General features: G+C 33.9%; 1 protein-coding gene across 2 annotated transcripts in view; it reads left to right on the top strand.

Moving 5' to 3' along the window:
• Nucleotides 1–13232, top strand: part of LOC149564744 (MADS-box protein AGL42-like) — a 202916-nt gene extending 189684 nt beyond the window's left edge. The window contains exons 3-5 of one of the 2 annotated variants that reach the window (XM_089816945.1): nt 12571–12612; nt 12696–12802; nt 12894–13018. In XM_089816945.1, coding sequence (XP_089673071.1) covers nt 12571–12612; nt 12696–12802; nt 12894–12903 — 159 coding nt within the window. In that variant the 3' untranslated portion in view covers nt 12904–13018. Of the gene's footprint in view, nt 1–12570; nt 12613–12695; nt 12803–12893 lie in introns of both variants that reach the window. The other variant, XM_089816944.1, reaches the window with a different exon arrangement.
• The last annotated feature ends 6988 nt before the right edge of the window (nt 13233–20220 follow it).

Consider the following 20220-nt stretch of genomic DNA (forward strand, 5'->3'; position numbering starts at 1 on the left):
CATATGCTTTACATGTTATTTCAGCTTATTTATTATTGCATTTGATGAATGAATAGTGAAAGTTTTATGGGTCCAAGTTTAAACTCCTAGTTCACCCCCCCCCCCCCCCCCCTCGCCCCCCGCCACTCTCAAAAGTTTACTCTCTTCCCACTTGCAATTCGAACAATCCAAATATTACAAATCTCCAATCATAGATCTATACTTCTTCTTAACTGTAGGTATCTCGTCTTTACTAGATAAGTTGTGACCAATTATCATAGGTGTACAAATAGGCTTACAACTTTCCAAGCCAAATCTTTTCAACAAGTCTTTCAAATATTTATCTTCTGAAAAAAAATACCATCACTATTATGTAAAATCTTTAGACCCAAGAATTTTTTTTATCTCACCAATTATACTCATCTCAAACTTATTCTCTAGTTCATTAGCAAATTTATCTCTTGCTTCACCATTACCTTCAAAGCTTATGTCATTAAAAAATATCACAATGATGAACAATCCAATCTCAGTTTCTTTCAAATACAAATTGCTATCAGTCTACCTTTAACAAATCCCAATTTTGTCAAATACTTGTTTAATCTTGCATACCAGGTTCTAGGTGTTTGTTCAATTTTGCCAAACACTCTCTCTTTAACTCCAAACTTTCATCCATTTTCACATTTACACACTCAGTAATAGTCTTAATTCTTTGATTGAAACATCTATAATCTTTTCTATTCAATGAATGACCAAGGAACATACCTTCATTGCTTCTTGCATCAATGTTACAAATATCATCAGCTCTCTTAATGTAACACTTACTACCAAAATATTCTAAAATATTTTACTGAAAGTGCATGTCCAAATCATAATTCATAGGCAATGTTGTTGGTCCCTTTTCTAATCTGCACTCTGTTCAATGTGTATAAAATTGTATTGATAGCTTCTCTCGAAAATATGTAGGATACATATATCATTCGCAAACATCATTGCTCTTTTTTTTTTTGGTAGATCTATTTCTTCTTTTAGCAATCCCATTTTCTTTAGAAGTCATGGGTCCTAATAGTTGTCTCTTAATACCATTTTCCTCACAAAAGGTGTTAAACTCTCTTGAAGTAAACTCTCTACCTCTATCTGATCTCAAATATTTTATCTTTACTCCAAATTCATTCTCAACTCTATTTTTGAATAACTTAAACTTTTAATATGCCTCGCATTTTACTATAAGAAATGCTACCCTCATTATTCGAGTGAAATAATCAACAAAAATGATAAAGTACCTGTCACCAAAAAATCATCTTGTTCTAGTGGGACCACTCAGATCTGTATAAAGAATCTCCAATTTTGTTGTAGTAGTGAATTTCTTTTTAGAAAAAGAAACTTTCTTCTGCTTCTCTAGAACACATTCTTTGCAAGCAACATTAGTAGGTTTCTCAAATTTAGGTAGATCTCTAATAGAAAACGTACTACTAGCCTTGATAATGTTATCAAAGTTATTATGACAGAATCTTCTATGCCATAACTAGTTGTTATCCACCTTTACAACTAAACAAGTCATTTCTATTGAATTCAATTGAAATACATTACCTCTAGATCTTGTACAAGTTCCAATCTACTTACCATATTTATCCTTGATGATAGATGTCTTCTCTTTGAATTGCAACTAATAACCTTTATCAACCAATTGTCCAACACTCAATATGTTATGCTTTATTCTATCAACATAATAAATATTATTAGTATTAGTCTTTCCATCAAGAGTATTAGAGCCTATACCTTTGATATGACAAGTTTCATTGCTACCAACCATGACAATTCTTTCATCATGATCACTAAATTTAACAAACTTATTCACATCTTCAGTCATATGATGTGAACATCCACTATCTATAATCTAATCATATTTCTTTTCATCTTGTGAAACTAGGGCTTTTTCTTCTCTAATTTCTTTTTTGGGTACTCTGTCTACTTATTATCTCCTGTAATTTATGAATAACACCATATGTCTTAGACACTCTGCACACACACTTGTTCACTTCATCAGGACACAATGTAGAATACATCCTTAATTGTGCTTGATCTCATGATGAATACATAGTCCATATGACCTTGTTCTTTGTCTGTTATTTTGTTAGTTTTCACAAAAATAAAACTATGTTGGCATAAATAACAAACACAATCATGAATACACCATGTCAATCATGTACATACTCTGTTCGATGCCTAGGGTACTCCTCCAAAGGAATACCATTAGCATTCATGCTAACACATCCCTAGTAATGTATTGATGCTAGATAGTCTAGTTGGTTGGTTAACTGTGTTTGAATTGAGAAATTATGATAATAGAATGGTTATAATGGGAAATTCCTTTGAGTCTTCGCTAACCATCAACAATTCAAAGAAAAAGAAGAAAAGTAAAGAAGAAGGTGAGCGTAAAACTAAAGATGATATGGATGATCTTGAAACATTTGTAGCAAGAAGGTTATCAAGAGGTAAAGTTAAATATAGAGGTAAATTTCCCCTAATCTATTTCAAATATAATGAGGTTGGTCACTTTATTGCTAAATGTCCTAATAGAATAAAGTTTGATAGAAGTGTGAAGAAATATTTCAAGTATAAGAAGAATAGGGATTATCAAGATAAATGAAAGAAGTCAGGGTACATTGTTGAGGAAGAGCATATCAAGACTAGTTCTAATGATGACAAGGAAGTAGTTGAAATGGTTTATGTTCCAATCAAGTAAGATCCAAGTTGTGAAATTTATGAGAATGGAACTGTTATGTTTTGTAATGATGTTCTATAATTGATTAAAGGTAAAGGATGACTAATTGTAAATGAAAAAATTGGATGTGTTGATGCATATTGAGTTCAAGGACTTTAATATATTCTCTTGAGTGTTGTTCAATTGAATATCTCAAGTCACAAGCTAGAATTTGAGAAAAAGAAGGTCAAAATCTTTGATGATGAAGGGAAATTAATTGGATATAGAATTTAAAAAAAAGGTAATGTATTCTACCTTGATCCTAAAGTTGAGATATGCTTATTTTCTAGAATTGAGGATGTGTGGTTATGGCATAAAAGGTTGTCACATAAATTTTGAGAACATGGTGGGCTTACCAAATTTGCAAAAACCTTAAAATTCTATGCATAAAGAATGCCAGCTTGGTAAGATGACAAAATCTAGTTTTTATAGAAAGGCACACACTTCATGTAATATTATAGAATTGGTACATACAAATTTATGTGGTCCAATTGGAGTTGATAGTTACTATGGTGACATATATTTCATATTGTTTATGAATGATTATTCGAGGATGATGATTGTAATGTTCATGAATGTGAGATTAGATGATTTTGACATGATTAAGTGGTACATAGTAGGAGTTGAAAGAAATGTTTGAGATTTGATAGGGGTGGTAAATTTATGTCTATTTAATTCACTAATTTTTAAACTGGGAACGGTATCAAAATACAATTATTCGCACCAAGAGCAACGCAAGAGAATAGTATTTCTGAAAGGAGAAATAGATCTATCATAGATTATGCAAGGACACTAATGATTGAGAAGGAGGTCTCTTAGATATTTTGGAGAGAATCCATCAGTACCATTGTTTACATTGTCAACCAAGTTCAATTAAAGAAAGAAAGAAACAAGATACCATATAAATATTGGTATGGTCATTTATTGAATGTAAGTTATTTCAAAATCTTTGGAAGTAGGTATTACATTCACAAGGATGCTAGGAATGGTAAAGGCATATTCCTTGGATATTCATCTAAGATTATAGGTGACAAATGTTTGAACAAAGCTAATAACTAGATGATTGAATGTACATATATAAGATTTAATAAGTTAATAGATAAGAACGATGTGGAAGGAAAAAAATGAGCCTGAAGATTATAACAAGTTTGTTTTTGTCTATGAAGAGACACCTAATAAGCTACCAATGTTACAACACAAAGCTACCAAAAATAGGATAGTTGTAACTAAGTCACATAATGTTATTCCTGAGCACCAAACAATTCAACTTGAGTAGGAAGCGAAACTTCTACATAGTGAAGGAAATGAAGAAAATCAAAGATCTGAAACTGTCTTGGGAAAATATGTGGTGAACAACCATTCACCTAAACAAATAATTAGAGACATAAGTGTTAGAGTACAAACAAGAAGAAAAATAAGAGAAGGTACATGTTTGATAGTTGATTTTGAACCAAGAAGAGTAAAACCTACATTGGATGATGAATGTTGGGTTAATGCTATGAATGAGGAGATTGATCAAATTAAGAAGAATAGTACCTGGATACTAGTATTGAGACCATTTGACAAAAATGTGATCGTGACAAAAAGATTGTACAAAGAAAGATGAATGAGAATGGAGAAGTGGTAAGAAACATGGCAAGATTAGTTCTAAAAGGTTATACACAGTAAGAAATTAACTATGGTGAAAATTGTGCACTTGTGTCAAGATTGGAAGGCATACAAACATTGTTGGCTTATGCTACATACAAGAAATTCAAGGTATATTAAATGGATCTAAAATTTGTATTTCTTAATGGGCTACTTGAAGAAGAGATATGTATTGAGTATCCTAAAGGATTCATTAAACTTGAAAAGAACATGGTCTACAAGTTGAACAAAGCATTATGTGGACTAAAACAAGCGCCAAGAGTATGGTATGAAAGATTACACTCTTATTTGATTCAGATTGGATTTGCTAAAGCAAGTGAAAATAATAATCTATACTTGAAGAATGAATATGAAGATATGGTGTTGATTGTTGAATTATTTGTTGATGAGATAATATTTGGTGGAAATGACATGCTTAGTGAGATATTTGCTGAAAAAATGAGCACTAAATTCAAAATGTCAATGTTTAGAGAGGTAAAAGTGTTCATTGTATTACAAGTCTACTAGAAAAAGAAGGGTGCCTATGTCACTCAACCCTAGTGTGTGAAGGAAATCTTAAAAACATCTGGCATGGATGAGTCTAACCTAGTCGGTGCATGTATGGTGATTGGAGTGAAATTATCAAAAGAATACACTACTGGTGAGGTTGGTCAAATATAATAAAGATCTATGATTGAACAGCTATAGTATGTTGTAGATTGTAGAGTGGATATTGTCTGAGCTTTTCGAATTGTTTCAAGGTGTTTTATCTAATCTGAGGGAAACACACATGACTACTATGAAAAGGATATTTAGATATCTTAAAGAAACTAAAGATTATGGCCTATTCTATAAAGAAGATGATGACTTTAGTCTTAAATTCTACACTGATGATGATTAGGCTGACAATGTTGATTACCAAAAAAACACAAGTGGTGGAGCTTTATTTCTAGCAAAAATACTATAACATGGATAAGAAAGCAAGAAAGCTTTATTTCACAATTTGTTGTTGAAGCTAAATATGTTGCTACTACTATCAATTATTGAAATATCGTATGAATCAAACAATTGTTGGAAGTAATGGAAGAAAAGGTAACCAAGCCTATTACTATTTACTATGATAATATTGTTGGTTATAGAATGGTTTTGACATTTGAGTATCAATATATTTAACCACTTTCTACATTGAAGCCGAGTACACTATGTATGCCGAGCCATAGTATGTGCCGAGTCAGAATTCCAGCAGGTGTTGAGTTAGTTCAGTTGCTGAGCATTATATAGGTGCCAAGTCATAGTTGATGTCGAGCAAGTCAAAATGCTTCATATGCTGAGAAAGAAATAATGTAATAAGTGTTGAGCAAACCAGGATCAAATATGTGCCAAGCACCAATAGTCCAGTATGTGCCGAGTAACATAGAATCAGCATATGACTTTGTGCCCTCACAAACTCAGATGTAAACCATTTTTGGAGCCGACATAGAAGGATAATAAGGATAAGAACGAATATTTTATATTTCCTATGCAATTAGCATACAACCAATCAAAAAAATGGAGAAATCATGCAACCACTGAGAAAAATGCAAGGAATGAGCAGGAATTCAAGATTCAATATGGATCATAGAGCCATACCTAACCCTAAGTCTACGAAATCTTTATAAGGAGGCTTAGACCCCACAATTTTAAGTTGCTGAATAGAAGTTAAGGAAGTTGCTAAGCAAATAGCAAAATTGCGGAACAGGGTAAATAGCAAGGGCATCATAGACTTAGTGAATTGAGCAACAATTACACATCCAGTTGAACATAACAGAACAAGGTCTATGAACAGATATCAGATCAAGCAAGGGTCACAGTAGAATGAGTAGATCAAGTGCCTAAAATTAGCAATTGAAGATTGTAAGCAATTAGGTCAAAGGTTTCTAATACTCTCTAGCAATTGTATTAGATAGTGGAAAACCTATGTTGATAGGTTAGCTTAACAACTATTTTGTAGATCCTTTGAAGAGGTGATTAAATCCTTTAATAGGGTGACACTTCATGTAAAGTGTTTGTAAATCTTTTAACCAGGTCACTATTGACATAGTGTAAAGCCTTTAACAGGGCAGGCCTTTCATAGGGTAGACCTTCAGAAGTCGTCAAATAATTATTACTACTGTGATTTTGTGGGTATCATCCCCACCCCAGTTTTACCTTCTTATTCCTAGAGGGTTTCTAGGTTACCAAATTCTGGTGTCATGTGTTTACTTTATGTGTATTTAATATGTTTACGTGCAAGCAGTTTACTTTCAGTTATTTGTTTTAAAAGGATTTGAAAAAGGTTAAAAGTGTTGTACTTCTGATTCACCCTCCCGCCTCTCAGAAGTACTCTTCCCATTTGAATATTCCAACAAATATAAGTGCCATCAATATTTCAAAAAATATTGCATGATGTATGCAAAAACAAATATGTCAATCAAATGTCACTATTTGAGAGAGAAAGTATAGGAGAAGCAAGTGTGATTTGAATATGTGATGTCTAAGGAAAAAAATTCTGATATATTTACTGACCCATTATTGAAGAATGCTTTTGAATATCTATGAGGTAAACTGGGGGTTCTGCAGCTAATCAAAATTTACTAGCTAAAGATGCACGTTGCATTAATTAATGGATGAATTGTAATATATTTATGGATTTGATGCATAAATATTCACACTTTAGGAGTATTTTTGAAGATCTAAAGTTTACTGTGATGAAACTGAAGTAATTAGTACATTCAAAGTAGAAGGATAAATAGAAGGTTTTATAAGTGTCATTTTGACATTCATTATGACATTTGGCATTGCCATCAAAGGAGGAGAATAGACTAAATGAGAAGAACAAAGTAAATGTGAAAATATAGTGGAAAGCGAGAGTAACTAAAGAAGCAAATGGAGAGTGTTACAAAAATGAAGCTGAAAGAAGACAGGAGATGACATAACCTAAAATAATAGATCATAGCCTTAGGGGGAGAAATATTGAAGAAGTTACTTTTGTGGATGGTACACAGTGAGTTACAAATTTTTTGCAAGTGAAGACATGAAGCTGAAATTTTCTATTGTTGATAATGTATATATTTGATTATCTTATATTATGTTTTGTAATGAAAATTTTATGTTGTGTTGTCATTAATACCAAACGTTGAGATTGTTAGTCCCAACTAATAATGGACTTGATAGTGGGAGATTGTTAGCTGATGTTACTATGAATGTATGTAAGAAAGTCACATTAGTTGTCATATTGTCATTGATGTCAGTTTTAGTTGCATAGACATTATGCTAACTTAGTAAAGTATCATATTATTAGATTGATGAAGAGGATTTGATTGATGAAGAGAATTTGAAGAAAGTATGAAAAAGACAGAAGTGATATGTAAGGTATTCAATGGGTACTTGAATGAGTTGGACAATGGTAATGTATTCTTGGTTTGATTGTTTTACAATCATGTATTTTTAGGTTGTATTGGAGACTACAATGTTAATTGAGTTACAAGGTTAATGAAGGGAGACTCTATTCATTGAGTGACTATTACATTGCTCGAGCGATTGGTAAAGAAAGAAGAGCAAAATATTGCCTAAGAAAGTCAATATTGACCTACTATTATGTTGCCGCAGTAAATGTTATGTTTAGTGAGTGATACCTAGATGAACAATTTTGAAAAACTAGAATCTGAGGCCGAATTTTGATGGAAATTTGGAGAGTTCAAGATGGTCTAAGATGCGATTTAATGTTTGTTTCAAGAGATCTATGGATCACAAAATTCAAGAAGGATCTCATGAAGAAAATTGAGTTAAGATAAGGATGGACACAATGTTCTATATAAACCTATATTTTTGAGGTGTCTAAATTGATTGTATGAAGGAATTTTGTTGCAAACCTATGACCGACGATGATTAAGCAGAAAAAGGTAGAAGGTTCTTGAAGCCTTGAGAAAACTATTTGAGGAGAGCAAGACAATTTTGGCTTGTTGGTTCAAAGTTGTTGATGATTATATTTTTGAAGTGTTGAGTTGTTTTAAATGCTAAGTTATTTAAGGATAAGGAGTAAAGAGTTGAGCTAGGTGAATTGAGAAGAGAAGAGGAACAAGAACAATTATAAAACTGGTATTGGTTAGATAGGTGGGAGGTAAACTCTGGCTGATTCTTAAGATTTTTTTTACTCTGGGGTCAGCCCCCCCTTCTTTTGGCTGCTATCTAATATTCAAAAATAAGCAGAGTTGGTGTAAGAGTAAATCAGCCAAGTGAGTAAAGAGATAAGATAAAGAAAAAGCAACAACAGAGATCTAAACAAGAAATGGTAGCTTTTATTCTTAACATATCATTTTTATACTATTACTATTTAACCATTGTAGCAAAAAATCTCGGAAGTACCAAGTGGATGTAACAAGTCTATGAAATCTTATATGTTAACATCAATTAGTAGTGTTTGTAGGTCCTTTAAATCAGTCCACTATTTGTAGTCATGAGCAAGGAATGACAAGGTGTACATGATCATTTGGTGAGATCGTCTAACAAGATCACTTTAACAAAGTATATGTAACCTTTAACAAGGTTGGCTCCTAGTAGAGCTCACTTCAGAAAAGTTAAAGTTTCTGGTTTTTGGTCTTGGGTGGTTTTTCCCTTAACATGGTTTACATGTTATTTTATTGGTGTCTAATGTGTGAATGTTATTTGTGTTGCAAGGATTTATTACATATTTTTACTATTTACTACAACCCATTATTAACTAGATTACCACTAAGTAATTTTATTGGTAATTGGTAAAGCATATAACAAAGAGTTGACAATTTGGATTAGAGTGTTTGTAAGAGTTGATTAATGTGTATAAGTGATCCATGATAAATATTATAAAGTTTTATTGGTGCTGAAATATTTTGAAGGGACTGTATGGTTACTAGACACAACTCATTCACCCCCGCCCCTCGCTCCTTTCCTCTTAGTTATCTAAAGCACTCATTAAATTTTGATATTACCTTGTAAGAGAAAAGTTTGTTGTGAGATAGACCAGAACAACTTTTGATACTTTTTGGATAAAACAGATTTGAATGAATGGAATCAAAAGTGGTTGAATAATTTGAGAGCATATTTGTATACTAATGGACGAATGGTCAAGTACAAGATGATAGATATAAGGTTTTTTACTATCTCATTTACTATAATGGTAGAGTATATTTGGTTCCCAAGTTGATGATTAAGGAAAGAATTTTAAAGGAGATACATGAATTACCCTTGGTTGGACACACAAGATATATAAAAACCTACTAAAGGGATTACTTGATCTATTGCTGATTCTCTATAAGAAAGAAAGTAGCATCGCAATAGATTTGTCACCAGGCTACACAAAGTGCAAGGAAAAGATTTTTTGTTGTTGTAGTTGATCCCCTAACTCATTATGCCTATTTATTTTGGCCATCCCCAATAGATACTAAGGAAATCAAGTGGTTGGTTGATTCTTCCAAGAGTTATTTTGCTTGCATGGTATTCCATAAAACATAATAAGTGACGTGAATAGCTATTTCTCTTCACCATTTGGGTGCAATTATTTCATTTGGCAGGGACATAGTAGTTTCTAAGTATGAGTTATCACTTGTAGATAGATGGAAGGATGGAGATTATGAACAAATGGATAGATGATTCTATCAATAACATTTTTTTAGCACAACAGAAGGTGTAGATACATTGGTTACATTCAAAAGAATATTTCTGTAGTGCCACCTATCACATATTGATAAGTATGGCACCCTTTAATCCTTGTATGATGATGAACTTTCAAGCTTTATGGACTAGGAGTTGGGCAATAATCATACTCTAAGGGCCGAGGACTGGCTATAGGAGAGTATGGATATTCTAAGGTTCCTCAATGATAACTTGTAGATGGATCATAACCAGTAGATGATAAATGTTGGTTTATACTGTGTTGAGAAAAGTCTTGAGGTTGGTGATTTTGTATTCCTCTAGCTTCAAACATATGTATACAATCCTCTATCAAGTCATGTGGTAAGAATTAATGGTTGAAGCCATATGACTATGGACCCTACGGAGTAACTCAAATGGTGGGTAAAATTTCCTACAAGTTCGAACTTTTTGAGGAGAGTTAGATAAATAATGACTAAAATGTGTTATGCCTCAAGAAGGCTACCAGACAGTGCATCATGGTTTTGAAGGAACCTCCACTCATTGATATAAATGGGAAACTCATTCTTGAGTGACACAAGATCATCAATGCTAGAGAGAAGAGGTTGGTATTGTGCACTATCACTGAATTTCTCGTATGATGGAAGCATTTGTCGATTGAGGATGTCACCTAGGAAGGTGAGAATATTTTCGAACACCCAAGCGTGTGATTGCTTGAGGAAAAGTAATGTTTAGGATAAGAGAACTGTGATGTCTCCAATATTATTAAATAATATATTTAAAATAATATTTGTATATTTTTTTCCATACATGATTTTTATTATCTCTCAGGACCCTTCTACTTTTAATTGTTTACCATGTGGTTGGACATTGATACCTTTTTGCAAACCTTTGAAAAGGTTTCTTGAAGCCATATTTAAGGTCAATTAGTACATTTTATTAACATGCAAGTTATATATTTTCTATATATATGTGAATTCCAGTTGGAGTTATTGTGTCTGTCATTTGGGATCTGAAAAATCTTCCCTACTTGGCATTTGTTGTCTTAGTGGGAGTAACTCCTCACCCTTCGTTGTTTTTCTCTTTATCCAAAACTATTATAATTTGAAGTACTATCATTCTTAATCTAAAGGTCTCCTGCATGCACATTCCAGTCCATTTTGTAGTGGTTTTTTTCCTTTCTATCTAGCATAATTATTTTTGGGTGGCTAGTACATAGGTAGCGCAAAGGTGGTATAAAGCTAATATGGAGCTAGTACAAAGCTAGTGTAGAGATAGTATGGGTGTAACTTATTTTTGCTGAAGGCAAATGAATCATCCAAAGTTGGCATTGGTCATCATACGAGTCATTAGGCCTTCAGATCAGTACAAAAATGGTGGACCTAACAATAAATATTTCTCATTCAAGCCTCATCTTCCAATAGTGGACCATTGACACCTCTATCTCCACTTGATAGTTTGAATCAATGCTTTCAAACTGTTTGGACAACCATTTGTAGTCCTAAATTAATCCATTTTGCATGGTACATCATTTACTAAGGTCATTCACTTGGTTCTCATCTCGCTCACATGAGAGTTATCAACCCCTATTATCTCTTTTATGGTATTTGAAGTTAATCAACTATCTTTTCTTCTATTATTTTAGAGCTCAAAATTCTTAGAGATGGATATATGATTTATCTAATCCTTTTTGACCTCACACTTTGATATGGCCTACAATGTTACTAGATAGTTGATTTTGTTTCCAACTTAAGTTTTTCAACACTTCAAATATTTTGGAGATGGAAACTTTAATTGATATTTAAAATTAGAAAAATTCAATTATATTTTCTAATCGATTAGCAGTTTTCTAATATAAGAAAATTACAATTTTCTCTAATGTGGTATTGCATATCTAAATGCAAGCTTGCGAAGTTGCACATTTTTATAGCTCTTTGACCACTCGGCTAGTTCTCTTTGCTTGGTTCTAGGATTCGCAGCTACTATTTCCTTCTCATCTCATGGACATAGACATGGTCATGACCAACATTAATGGATCCCAATTTGAAATCTCTTAACTACAAGTTTCCACAGACGACGTTGCATGTGGATAGTCTTATTAGCCCTTTGAAGCAACATTAGCCTCATGTCATGGACCTGCCGCTCCTTTCTTGCTGAGTTTTTGTACATGTTTCCTCACTTAGAGCTTACAATTTGATCTATCCATCCTCAACAACCTACGGAAGATCAGAGAAGAGCGCTCTCACACTCTAAGAGGCTATTTATGATTGTATTATTCTATGAGGTAAACCAAACGATTATGCTTCTCCTCTTACTAGTGCTACTCTTGCTACCTATCAGTTTTATAAATGTTTATTGTTGTTTAGACTATCCTGAATTTTTTGTTTGTATTAATTTACCCAAACTCTGTATCATTGTTTTTTTCAATTAATAAAATATGTTTTGTGCTTCCCGAATTGCTATAGAGTGCATGAATAAAACTACTGCAAATTGTTTATTGCTCACAACTGTACTGACTCTCTTTCTTACGAATGGCTGATGTTCTCATTGTTCCGCAGGAAAAATCCCTTAAAGTGGAAAACGCTTATCTGACGAAAAAGGTAAAAGACTGTCAAAACCATATACCCATTGCCCTCATATCTCTTGCTTTTTTTGACCACAAGGAATCCTAAACATGATACAGATTCATGAGAAAAGTCGCAGACCGAAGCAACTTGATATTGACATCATGGAAGGAGTCACAAATGTTGCAAGTCCACAAGATGAGCCTCAAACTGATCTCAATATTTGGTAATGCTCATTACCACAATTTCTTCAAATTAGTTGCTCTTCATCTGATGGGATAAAATTTACTGAAGAGATTGTGTTTGCGCACTTGCAGCCTGTTATGAATTCAAGAGCACTCAGGAAGTCCGCGATATTTTCTGCAACTTACTTTCATGAGCTGTGAAGCTTCAATCCTATTTAACGAGATCATATATAAGAAAAACCAAATATTCCATTAAAGTTGTTTTACTTACATATTTTTCATTTAGTTTTTCTGTCTATTCTTATGATTTGAATTTGAGGTCCAATTTTTATTATCTTGGAAATAATTTCAAGATTGAAGAAGGATCCAAAAAGAGTGTTCATAGCGTCCTATTTTTCTTCTTTATTATATCTTTACATCTGAAGATCAGAATCTAAACTTTTTAACAAACAAATCTATCAGGATTCTATTCGTTTGCCTTCCTCTGATATTAGTTTTTAGCAGCTGGGTAACGTTTATGGTAATGAAGATGTCATGAAAACAACTGATTGTGGGCTCTAATGCATATCTCATCGAATTATATTGCATCAACCTTTACATTATATATAGAATTGCAGCTTCCAACGGAACCTATCTTGGAAAAAAGTAATCCAATGGCTGCATGTTATCATTGTCCACGAGATTATAGCATCCTCTTCATGCCTCTCAGAAACCTATAAACAAAATAATAATGTTACTTCCAATCCCTTTTGTGTCACTCCCGTGCTTCAACAAGATGGCTAACATTGCAGTAATCAATCCAATTTTTTCTTTTGTCTTAAACTCTTTATTGTGAATAAAGTCAACTTCTTCCTAAAGAGCAAACTACAAAACAAACTCCTTTCCTGGCCAGTAAAGCTTTCGGTCGATGCCAGCGTGGAGTGGCATAGAACTCTATCATAAACGAGATATCCATGGTTGCTGTCATTCAACTTTTTTTAAGTGTAACAATTTATCTTGCTTCGTAATTCTGTGTTATTCGAATTGCAGCATCAATTTCGTCACAATCTGTCTAAAGACGACTGTCTGCCAAAACTGATTGCTCCACTACCATACATAATTTATGAAAATTGAAAAAGAGATACACATTGCTCCACAACAATAAGAAGATAAATAATTATTTATTCATTCAAACAAGACACTTCTCAATGATACGATCAATAATAAGGATGCACCAAAAGATCGGAGACCAATAATTCATCACAATATCTTTACGCTATCAATCTTCATTGTGTTTTAAAGATCTTTACGTAATGCATCCTCACCATGTTTCTATTATGCAATCCATCCTCGCCACGTTTCTATTATACACTCAACTTTAGCTATAGATAGACATATTATGAGTAGTTTCTTTGAAAATTATGAAATAACCCTCAAACTCAAATACAACACGTAGCACTATGTTCTCTTTTTACCATGCATATTTATTATCTAATTACTATCTAATCACTATTTATGTAATCAGATAACTCAAAATTATTTACTGCAATTTATGAAATATTATATCCTTTGAAACCATCTACATACCTTAGGATTTTCTTGTCCACTTGTTAAAGTGACTTTTTTGGAGACTATAAATCTATAAATAAGACTTAATACATATATTATATGAGACATATTTACTGTTAAATATATGAAATGTTCAAGTAAACTCTTTTGCATGGTCAGATTCACGTAGTTGTAATCTTCCTTGTTCAAATTTAGACCTGTAGTATCTCATTTTAGTGTAGAGTTACTATTCTGCATTCAATCTCCTCAAGACCTTTGTTGCAAACTTTTCTTGAGAGATAAATATACCATCATTCATTTTTTTACTTCTATTCTTAGAAAAAAATTAAAAGACCTAAATTTCTCATCATAATTGCTCCTTTTATGGCCTATTTGAAATCAGCAATGAGTAAATTATCATCCGCAAATAAAAAGTAAATCATCTACATACAAGACAACAATTAAAATCCTAACATTAGACTCGTTGATGTAAAAAGTAAGTTCACGTTTCCGTTTGCTAAATCTTACCACCATCTATATACGTTTCCTTCTTCATTTAGAATCTCATAACTAGGAAACCATTCCGCATAAACTCTATACTTTAGCACACCATTCAAGAAGGAAGACTTCATTTCCATTCAAAACACGTTCCACTTATCTTGGGCTAACATTGTTATGACTATGTCCAAGTATGGTTCCCATCCACATAGTCAATTAATGCAGCTCACTATAATCTCTCCTACACATTGCTCTATGTATTATGGGCTCATTTTTTTAAATACTTCACTTATTAGGAGGGAAATTAGTTTTCTCTAATCCTTTTCCTATGTATTGCATCTGTTTTCTCACCTACGGTTTCACACCATTTCTGTTGTTTAATAAAATCCTCAAAATATGTTGGATCACTATTTGAAAATAATGCAGAGTTTTTATTTTTATTAAAATATCCATCTTAGCTTTTAGTTTTTTACATCCATCTTAAATTCTTGGTCTTCCTTGATTTAATGGAGGCGTGAGTGGGTTCTGAACTCTCATTACTATTGTCGCTCTTCTATGTAAATCATGTTTGGAATTGTTTGAAACTTACATTTGTAACCTATGTGGCCATTTGGAGCTTTCTTAAACTCTAAGGAGCGGATTCTCTAGTTGTCTACGGGTGGTTGCCTTTTTACTTATTTGTGTCAAGAGCTATCCAAAGCTTACCATCTAATAGTATATCCAGAGTTGCTGGGGGATATCAATCAAACTCTATTTCTTCTACAAAATCTGCTCATTGGTCTTTATCATCTTCATCTTCATCATGAATGGTCACCCTAATGGAAGTGCTTGAAGAGGTGCCTATCAAGCCATCCCATGACTCATATGATCAATGAACTCTATATCTCTATCAATAACCTTTTTTGGTGACCAATATACCTTGGACTCATGGTGACCAATTTCATCATTTCAGCCCATTCCATCCTAACCATTCCCAAAGACATTTATACACTTTGTAATTTGTTATGGAATCTGGTGTATTAACTATCATAGAAGAAATCAGTTACTAGAATCCTTGAAACTCATCCATCCAATGGTTAATCATCCATGTGCTAGTAACTCCTCCAAGTATCAGATGTCTCTGATCCTTCAGATGCCTTTGCCTTTGATGTCATGGATGCGTTGGGTGATATGGACGCCTTCAATGATGCAAATGCCTTTTATAACATTCCCTTCATCTCGGAGATCCCTTTGCCTCGGTAATCTTATCTCACCTCGGGAATCACTTTTTACCTTTGGACATTCCCTTCTCCTAGGCATCTTTCTTTGCCTCAGGAATCTTTCTTCGGCTTGGGAATCTTCCTTCACCTCGAGAAGATTTCTTTACTACGGGACTTTCCCTTCACCTTAGGACACTCCCTTCGCTTTGGGACACTCCCTTCACCTTGGGTATCTTCGTTTACCATGTGGTGCACCCAAAGTTTCCTCACCATACTATGAGCATTGTCCAGTCTGATTCATTCCTAACAATCTCCCACTTGACAAGGATGTACTCATATCTAGAGAGGTACTTAACATGAGCACATGTGCCATTCAAACTTAATTGTTCTCACTTTGATATGTCCAAGATATACAACATGAACTCAAAAGAAATAACATATGCATCTTGTAACTACAGTCTCAAGCCTCAAATCTCATTTGCTACATATACACTAAGAAGTTCCCACTGTATAGGTAATATCATTCTGATATGAATCGATTAAACAACATCACCACAATCTCTAGGTATTCATGAGCACATGTAACTGATCAATCCATGTCAACTCTAAGTAAAAGATTGAAATATCACGAAGTATCAAGCAAATGATCAGTATACTTAATATAAAGAAACTTAAACCAAGATCAATGTGTTAAAGTTCTAGCCATGGCCTCAGGAACATAAACATGACAACACAATCCTAAACATCTCAACCAAAGAGATTACATGCTTCATTTAAACATATCATAACATGTTAAATGAAAACATAATCTGCATCTTTATCAAAGACTCTGTCAAGCCCTCAAGATGTCAACATTTTCAATCACATGAAGATTAACATCTCCAAATAGTACTTCAGCAAATATTATAAGATCCTTCTGCAACATCAAAATCTTGTGCCTTCAACATCTGTAATACTAATGAAGATTATTCGCTATGTCACTGCCAACAACTCCCACTGAAGTGTGGTGCCGAGTTATACATGGCATCTAGTTACTGCCAAGAACTCCTAGTGTACAGTGGTGCCGAGTCACACATGACACCATTACAAACATCTTTTGCATGAAGATTAAATTACTCTAATGAGTCATCACTGGATGATTGATTAGCGGCACTATTGGAAACTTCATCATCACTTTGAGAAGAATTAGAATTGGAAGAACTCTTCATTCGCTTCTTCTTCTTCTTCTTCTTCTCTTTACAATCCTTTTGGATATGACTAGTTTGCCTTCAATTACAACACTTTGCTTTGGATTTCTTTCTAGAGTATTTAGGCTTCATGTGCTTCTTTTTTTTGTCCTTCACTCGGTCTCGAATTATGAGAGCTTCCTTAGCCACCTTAGAAGATTTCCTCTGCATCTCCTCTGACAGAAGTGAAGCAACCACTTAATCCAGTTTAAATTGGGTTGTAGTACTTCTAATGACCATCACAACATGATTCCATGAATCGCACAACGAGCACAACAGTAACATACAATGCTCTTCTTCACTGATAGACACACCAATAGATGTCAATTGTACAATCACCATATTAAACACGATTAAATGATCTGTGATAGTCATTCTTTTGTCCATCTTCAAAGAGTACAACATCTGTCTTCAGAAGAGCTTGTTTACCATGGATTTTCCTAGATAAATATCTCCCAACGTCTTCCACAAAGAATGTGCAATTTTCTCCTAATGAATGTTCAATAGAATAGAATCTGCAAGACAAAACCTTATATGTCCTCTAGCCTTTAGATTTGCTAGATTACATTCTTCCTGCTTCAAGCCTGAAAGCTTGTTGCCAGACACAACAATTCACAGATCTCGATTAACCAATATATCTTCAAGTTTCCACAATTCAAGGTTTGTATCATTGATCTTTTCAATGTCTATTCTCCCTATACCCACCATCACAATTCTAGATAAATGCTTTGCAAACTCCCACGAGAACCAAATTGACACCGAAAACAACCCTACCCGACAAGGGTACCCTAGGCTCTGATACCAGTTGTTAGGAAATCTATGTGTGGTAATGCCTTCCTAATGCCAATTTATAGGGGAAATAAAAAGATGTCAAAGCCACTTTATCAACATTGAGAGGGTGCACAAGAAAAACAAGAACATTGAAAATACGATGGACACAAGATAAACTCAAGAGACCAGTTTTAATGTGGGAAACCCTTTCGAAAAAAAAAACCACCACCTAAAAACCCCTGAACAACTTTGTATTATGGAAAATAATTTAGATACAATAAACTCTAGTTCCTGACACAGTCTCATAGGCTCTGATTGCCTTTACAATCAATCCAACGTTCACTATTTCAGCCCATTCCATTCCTAACGAATGCGACAAATATTTTATGGAATCTGATGCGTTAACGGTCATAGAACAAATCGGTTACTAGCAGCCTTGAAACTCATCTATCCAATGGTCATTCATCCATGGGACAGTAACTCCTCATGGTATTAGATGTCTCCGGTCACTCAGACGCCTCAAGTCACTTAGACACCTTTGGTGACGTGGATGCCTTCGGTGACGCGAACACCTCCAATGACGTAGATGTCTTTTGCGAGACTCCCTTTCCCTCAACCTTGGGACATTCCCTTTGCCTCAGGACACTCCCTTCACCTTAGAATTCTTTGTTCACCTCAGGAATCTTTCTTGACCTCAAGACATTCCCTTCGCCTAAGGTATCTTCCTTCACCGTATGGTGCACCCAAAGTTTCCTCACCATATTGTAAGTATTGTCCAGTCTAAATCATTCCTAACATATTTCTCATGGGTTTGAAGAGAACCTATTGACTCACTTACTATCAATGTGGAGAGGTCATTCGCCTCTATAATGATATTCATTGTTTTGTCAAACTTCGAAAGAAAATTTTCTACTATTCTTGCCTCTATAATTTCTCTACTTTTTGTTAACTAATTAATCAAACTATAAACTCTTGTGCAAAACTCTGAAATGGATTCACTATCCTTCATTTGGAGAGTGTCAATATCTCTAAGATGGATCTTTAGCTTCATGAATCTACCTTTATCAGTTGCTTAGTTGATTTGTAACTTCTTTGGAGGATTTTTTAAGCTTCTTTTCATAACTATTTCCTACTATTCTAGGAAACACTGCTTCTGTCAGGGCTGCTTCTATCAAGTTCGATGCTTTTGCATCTTTCATCTTTTGCTTCTTTAATTGGATTTTATAGTGATTTGTACTGGTTGCAAACAGAGATGAGTTAGTCACATCGATGAACCCACCAATCATAAGCTCGCACAAATCATTTGCAGCTATGATATTCTTCATTCTCTTCGGCCAATCATGAGGATTTTGTTCAATGGTGATTGGTGCCAATTCTCAAATCGCATGCAGCTATGATAGTCTTCATGGTGATCTTCTTCGCCCAATTATGACAATTTTGTTCAACGAAAAATAATGATTGGTGCCAACTCTTTCTTTCATCTCTAACTATGTCTTCTATACACTAACTGAATCTAAACAAAACAACTTCTGAGGCTGCTGCTCAGATGTCCAAATCATAAACTCGAAACAGGCAATATGTTTATTTCGCTTAAATCGAGAGAAAATTATTACGAATCAAAATTCAAAATACAAACTCAGGAAAGAAAAAAGTTTACCGACTACTAACTACAATTTACAAATTTGATTGCAGAATTCCAGATCTGCACCCCACAAAGTCTAGTGCTACTTAGAGCCCCTTCTTGCACGACACTACCTTAGAGATTCTAATGTCTGGAATAATCGTTGGGCAACGAATAACCACACAGCCGTTTCTCCACAAATTTCTTAAAAAACATTCAAAAACTGAATAACTAAAGACCTACTTTCATTCAATGTACTGGTAAACATGTTATTCTAACTGTAGCAACGTTAGGAGCAATTGGGAGGGAAGAGATCCTAATGGGGGTGCTCCAGATAGGTAAGTAGGAACAGCCAAGAACCTTAGGACAGATAAGTAAATTTAAAATTAATAAGTAAAGTCAAATTGTAATATTGCTATCAGGATTTAACTGTGTAGTTTTTGAGTCAAATTCATTGATCCATGTTTCATGAGTACTTATTCAACACGAATCCATCTCTCATGAAATTAATTCAGAATTCCATACGAACATGATTCCTTTTTCTGAAGCTCTCAAATTGAAGGTGTCTTCAAACTAATTTCTTACAATCTATGATCCTCTAATCTTATGGACCTTCC

The sequence above is a fragment of the Cupressus sempervirens genome, chromosome 3, assembly GCF_028749045.1.
Source record: "Cupressus sempervirens isolate cs-2001-9-10 chromosome 3, ASM2874904v1, whole genome shotgun sequence".
Classification (NCBI taxonomy): domain Eukaryota; kingdom Viridiplantae; phylum Streptophyta; class Pinopsida; order Cupressales; family Cupressaceae; genus Cupressus; species Cupressus sempervirens.